This window comes from Antrostomus carolinensis, unplaced genomic scaffold (assembly GCF_000700745.2).
Source record: "Antrostomus carolinensis isolate BGI_N321 unplaced genomic scaffold, ASM70074v2 scaffold24751, whole genome shotgun sequence".
In the NCBI taxonomy this organism is placed as follows: Eukaryota; Metazoa; Chordata; class Aves; order Caprimulgiformes; family Caprimulgidae; genus Antrostomus; species Antrostomus carolinensis.
In genome coordinates, this window is record NW_010295200.1 from 6,127 (window position 1) to 12,388 (window position 6,262).

At 56.9% G+C, this 6,262-nt stretch overlaps 1 protein-coding gene across 1 annotated transcript in view; it reads right to left on the bottom strand.

The window, feature by feature from the left end:
* The window catches only part of ARHGEF37 (Rho guanine nucleotide exchange factor 37), a 9,922-nt gene extending 4,248 nt beyond the window's left edge, over positions 1-5,674 (bottom strand). Inside the window, 6 exon segments of the mRNA XM_029087454.1 lie at positions 2,013-2,156; positions 2,724-2,854; positions 3,406-3,605; positions 4,359-4,506; positions 4,923-5,046; positions 5,471-5,674. Coding sequence (XP_028943287.1) covers positions 2,013-2,156; positions 2,724-2,854; positions 3,406-3,605; positions 4,359-4,506; positions 4,923-5,046; positions 5,471-5,674 — 951 coding nt within the window.
* Between the last annotated feature and the right edge of the window lie 588 nt (positions 5,675-6,262).

Genomic DNA, 6,262 nt, shown 5'->3' on the forward strand with positions numbered 1-6,262 from the left:
GAGAAAGCCATCAGACCCACACTGCAGAAGTGTCCCAACACCAGCTAACCCATCTGTAACCTACCGCTGTGTTCCCAAAGACATGCTGGTGTCCCAGCCTGGGTGCTCTGTGCTAGCAGCCCAGTGGGACTGATGCTCTGGGCTACCCTTGTCTGCAAGCCAGGGAGCTCACTTAGGTGTTAGCAACCCTCTCCCCTTGAGCAGGGGTCATGCATCAGCTCGCTAAAGCCCTCCTACTCCAGTAAGGTGGCCAAGGCTGCCCTGTGGCCCCAGGCAGCCTGCCTCAGCTTGATGTTGCCTGGTGCTTTGACACTTGGGTTTGGTGCTCCAGTAGCTCCATGGAGTTTCTTGTATTTGTGTACAAAATGTTCCCTTGCCTGTGCATGGAGTGAGGTTGGTGGGAAAGGAATGCAGCTAGGGATGGTTTGGGTGGAGACCCTCCTCTGCTTTGAGCAGCTTTGCTCTAATGTTAACTCTGAGGGCAGCAGCCCCCTCCTGTCTGGGGGCAGATTTTAACCCACAACCTCTAGACCCAGAGAAAGGAGTGCTGAGCTCCCAGAGCCCCAGCCTGCTGCTGGTGCCAAGGGAAGCCTGGCCCCCTGCTCCTCCTGGGCTCAGCTTGGCTGCCCCTTGGAACACTGCTCCTGCAGTCAGTCCTGGAGCAGTCTCTGTTTGATTCTCATCAACCATGGCTGCCACAGGCCTCTCTCTTAGAGGGTCCTGATCTCTGTTCTAAATCCTGTCTTTTTGCCTGTGGTCATGTTTAGGAAACCATGTCTTTGTAGTCCTCCTTGCCAGAGGAGGAACTGGAGATGCGAATATAAAAGGGGAAAGGGATTGACCCTTTGAGCACAAGGCAGCAGCTCTGAGACCTGTGTGCTTTTCCTCAACCCTACAGGAGCTCTCACACAAGCAGAGGTGGCTGTGATGGTCTTGTGTGCACCAAGACTTGCCTCTTCTCGTGGTGGGGGCACTGGTACAGACCGATGCACAAGAGGAAACTGCCAGCCATCTCACAGAGAGGGCAGGCTGTCTCTGCCCTATGAGAACGTCTTCATTCTCTCCTCAGGATGTCTTTGAGAAGCTTTCAGAGGGAGAGAGACGAGGCATGCATGCATCCCCACCTTCCCCCACCAGCAGCTCCTCTGAAGCTGCATCCAAGCCCCAGCATGACTCCTAACCACACTTTATTACCTAGGCTGCCCAGCCTACTTGCAGACACTTGATGTCCTGGCTGAAGCCAAGAAGCTGGCTTACAGGGAAGCAGCTCACCACGGGGCAGTGCCAGGCAGGTCCCCAGGAGCACTTGATGTCCCAAGGAATGGCCATACCCTGTTCGCTTAGCTGATGCCACGTCTCGTTGCTCTCCTCATGTTTTCTATTCTAACCCTATTTTACCCACTCTTTGGGCTACAGAGAGTCTTTCTATCTATCTCCTTTCCCCCTTACCAATCTTATATGGGGAGCCCTTGTCAATATTTTCATGACAAGGTCTTTCCAGCCCCCGAATTGCTGATTTCTGAACCTTCTGCCATTTCCTGAGACTTTCCTGATAATACAGTGTCTGGGGATTTTAAGTTCTGCCATTGCTCATACTTTTATTTCCCTTGGATGCCCCAAGGGATTTCCATGAGCAAATCACAGCAGCTACTCACCTGGGTCATTTCAGAAGGGAAGTTGGCCATTTCCCTGATTTGGGAACACTTCTACCTTATACCCATTATGCAAGAATTCCCAGCTGAACACCACGCAGCCTCCTCGGCTATTTAATGCCTTGAAATAATGATCAGTTTAAGGACCAATTATTCTCAAATGACACCCAGCTCAGAATGTGTCAATGAAGCCTTGACTTTGTTTTAAGCTCTGCTGGACCTGAGTGAACTTTGGATGTTGTGCAAGCGCCTGGTACAACATCTTAAGCTGAGATGCAAGTCACTGAACATCCCCAACTGACACTGGGTTCCGTAGGGCTTGAAAGTAGTCTGTAACCCCAAGAAACAGGTCCTGAGGACTGGATGGGGCCAAGTGCCTGCAAATTATCAGGGTTTTACCTCTAAATGGCCCAGGTAGGATGCCACATTCTCCTTCAGCATGGCAACGCTGGACACCACGTACTGGAACTTCTCCTCCAGGTCATCATACTCCTTGTCCTCTGTCTGCAAGGCAAGGGGCAGCTTATCTCCAGCACGGGCAGGCCAGGCAATGCCTCAGGCAGGGTGCTGGGTGCTAACATAAAAAGCAGCCAGGCACCCGCCTGAAGCTCACAGTGCTGGGAACAGGTGGAGGAGACCCTGAGAGGCTCCAGGAATCTGAAAGGGCTAAGAGCCAGGGTGCTTGGGATGCAGGTAGAAATAGGGCTTTTGCTGTGGTTGTGGGGCTGGGGAACACCAGGGTGTCTTTCTTTTCACTGCGATGCCCAAGGATCCTGTGGGTCACTCCCCTGCAGTGCTCCGAGACAGGGAGCGAGGTGTGCACCTGCATCCCTCCTACCCTGCTGATCCTTGGGATGGAGGACCAGGAGCCACCCTTAGGCTGCTCGAAAATGAGACTGTGCCTTATATGACAGCACAGGCCACTGGGTGTCAGCATCGACCATGCCACCTCGGCTCCGCTCTCCTGGTCCAGCTGGTGAGACATCTCAGGAGGCGGTGGAAAGCCCCAGAAACGGCCCAAGGAGAGGCAGCAGGTCCACGGGTGCAGGCAGTGGGGTGTGGGCTGCTCACCTTGGCCACGATGCCGGCCTCGTGCATGAAGAGCCGGCTCAGCCGCGTGGTCTTCTTGGCGATGGAGTGCGTGTTGAGGCGTGCGAAGCGGTCCCGCAGCGTCAGGTGCTCAGCCTTGTTATATTTGGTTGCTGCCTCGGGTGGGGGCACACAAGGTGGGAGGAAAAAAGATCAGAAGAGGAAATTTCATGGCAGCATCCTCAGCAGCCTGAGCAGGCAACATGGGTGAGCAGCACCGAGACCCAGAGCTGACAAGTCACGATCAACAGGATAAGCACAACCCACATCAAAGAAGGGCAGCCCCGGGGAAAGTACTATGAAAACCAAAAAGAAGAGCAAGCTCCCCTTTGTGGGGAGCCTGATTTCTCCTGTCCCAAGGGCAGCACTGTTCCTCCCCAGCCCCAGGAATGCAGACAGACTGGTTTTGTGTTCAGCCCCCTCATGCCACCCTGCTCCTGCTGCCTTCAGGTCTTGCCCGGAGTGGCATGTGCAGGACCAGAGCAGTGCCAGGAGTTGCCTGCACCAGCCTGCGGCTCCACCAGGCAGGACGGGTGGCGGGTAGGAGAGCTTTGAACTGATTTAAGTAGGAATTAGTGCAACACCAAGGGGAGAGGACTAGGGTTGGGCTGGGGCTCCCCAGACATCATGCCCTTTGCCTGTGCCATGCCCCCTGCCCGCTCACCTACTTCTCTCTGCCGTTTGTACTCGTTGATGTTGGCGTTGACCTGGGCCATGGCGCGGACGGCTGCCTGCAGGGCTGGGTAGGTGCTGGCGCTGGTGGGGGTGTTCTCCAGGATCTTCCCCAGCAGCAGCGGGTATTTGGTGACCCTCTGCACTGGCATCACCAGGAAGAAGCTGAGGTCCGACGCACCTGTGTGAGGCCTGATGGAGAGGGGAATTGCTCGAGGTCGGTGTGGAGGGCTGCCCTCCTGCCCTGCGCTTCTCTGTGAGAGTTTTGGGGACAAAGCAGTGCCTCTCCAGCTGTGAGGAAGCTTCACTGCTTTGGACCCACAGGCGAGCTGTGCCCAGCAGCTGTGGGGGGGGTTCTGGCTATGAACCACTGCTCACTGCCAGCTGTGGGGCCACCCCCAGGATCTCTGGCAGGGGGATGTTGTCCCTGCCAGCCCCGAAGGTAGTGCCAGCCCCGGCAGGCGCCTGCCTCCCTGAACAGAGCCGTGCTTGTCTCACTAGGAGGCACAGGACCAGCGCTCGCTCCGGGAGCAGTGGGGAGGGAGGGTGCGGGCACAGTGCAGGCAGGCTGCAGGCAGGACTCCCCTTCTACCCACGCACTGGGCAGAGCTCATTAAGGGAGTTCTGTGCCCAGAAACAGGGAGCAGAAAATCTCAGCAGCTCCTCTGCTGCCACTCCTGCTTCTCCTGGCTCTGACAGTGTTTGTGACCTCCCTGAGAGTGCAGGAGGGGTCCAGCAGGTCACCTGGGGCCAGCCCATCTCTCTGCTCAAGCTGGGGAATGTGTGCTCTCTGTGGACACCGCCTCTTTGGCTTGTGAGCAGTGTGAAGGCATGGAGCAGACAGGGTCTGTAGATACCTATGCAGGCAGCTTGTCCCAAGAGAAGGGCAAGGCCAGTAGGTAGAACATGGAGAGGAAGATGGTGGCCTCAGCATTAGGTACCTACACTGTTGCATGTAGGGTCTCCAAGATCTCCTCCTGCAGCCTGGGGTCCTTGCGGTAGCTCTCCACCAGCAGGAGGGCGTGATCATAGCTGGCACAGTAGATCTTGTAGACAATCTCCATCTCCTCCTTGAACTCCTGGAACAGGGCACCTGGGGAAGGAGAGCAAGGCTGGAAATCATGGTCCTCTGCTACATCCTCAGAGAAAAGTGAAGGTTTCTCTCCAGTCTGCTGGAAAGGTGAAGCTGGAAGAGCAATGCCAGCCAAACGTGCCAGGGCAGTTCTCTGCATCCCTGGGCACCTCTGCTAAGCGGGGCCTGATGTTGCCCCCCACCCTCGCTTTCTGTGGGCTTGGCAGGTCTGCCTCACCCCTGCAGGGTGATCATGGGTGGCTGCCCACAGCCAACGCTGTGCAGGCAGCAGCACTTCCCGGAGCAGAGGGAGGTGCAGGAGGCACTGGAGCGGGTGGGCTGGGGGCTGCAGCCAGGCACAGCACCAGGCAGAGGCACTGCCAGCACCACAAAGGCATGGGCAGGCATGGGTCAGCTCTCAGCCCTGCACTACTTACTGATGCAGAGCAGCTGCTCGTGCTCCTGGGTGGCTGTGGCCTCTAGACCCTTCAGGAACCGTCTGGAAATGTGGAGGATGTCATCAGTGTTTGAGAAGAGTCCTTCCAGGTCAAGATCAGGCAGCTGAAGGGAACAAAGATGCCCCAGGGTAAGCCAAATACACTAGACAGAGGTGGACCATGCATTCTGGAGGCACTTATGCCCTCTTGAGTACTCATGTCCTTCCAGCTGCCCGACGCAACACCTGCAGAGCTGGAGCAATGCTCTGTTTCAGGAGGGACTGGGGATGCTGAGACATGGCTGTGGTCCTGAGTGGGGCATTGAGACCTCTTCATGTTACAGATACAGGGTTAAAGCCATGGAACGGCTGGACTGGGTAAGACCCAATGTCCATCCGGCCCAGGACCTTGGCTGATTGAGGGGAGCCCAGGAATGCGGAAGGTGAGCACGTGGTGACCTCCCTGCAGTGATTTGGGCATATTGCAGATCTTGGCAGACTCACCCTATGGTCCCCAGCCCCTGGGCGCAGGGACGTACCCCCTCTCACCTGCTTCTTCTCGAGGTGTGCCCGGATGTCTGACACACAGAGCTGGATGTTGTGGACATAGCTGGCCTCAGTGGTGATGAGCTCCTCCACAGCCAGGCGCTGGCTCAGCTCCATCCTCTCACAGGGCATCACCTCCTTGTCAATGGCCTCTTCGGGCTCAGCTGCATCCTCAGCATCAGGCTCTGTCCCACGGGCACTCGCCATCTCGGCAGGACACTCTGCAGGGGGTAGCAAGGGGTTAGGGCCAGGCTGTGGCAAGGGCAGCCCTGGGACCAGTGCTCTGGTGCCTAACCCAGCTCAGTGCCTGTGCTCCCTCCCCTATGCTGAGGGGACCCCACAGCACATCCCTGGAGACAGTCAAGCCATCTGTATTTACAAGCAAGGCAGAGATGACACTCCAAAACCATAAAACCATAAAGCACCGCAAGCCAGGAGTGAGCTGGCTGTGGAGGGCAGACACCCACGCGTGGCAGACAGGGACTTGCCACACGCACGTGCCCAAACTCCAGTGACCACGTGCAGGGCTGTGGTGCAGGCAAGGGGAGCCCCAGCTGCAGGCAGGGGCCTGGCAGCCCTCACCCCACACTGGGTCTGCACAGGGGCTGGTCCCCGAGAGCAGAGCACGGTTTGCCTGCCAGGGCCAGCTGTCCCCTCCCTGCCTCAGCTGCGGGTGCCTGGCACACTGCCTCGCCTTCAAGAGTCCTATTCAAAGTACAAAGAGTATTCTTGCAGTGCTTGAACAAGAGGCATTTCTGCGGCATGGAGAGATGATTTAAAAGTGATGAGGATGGG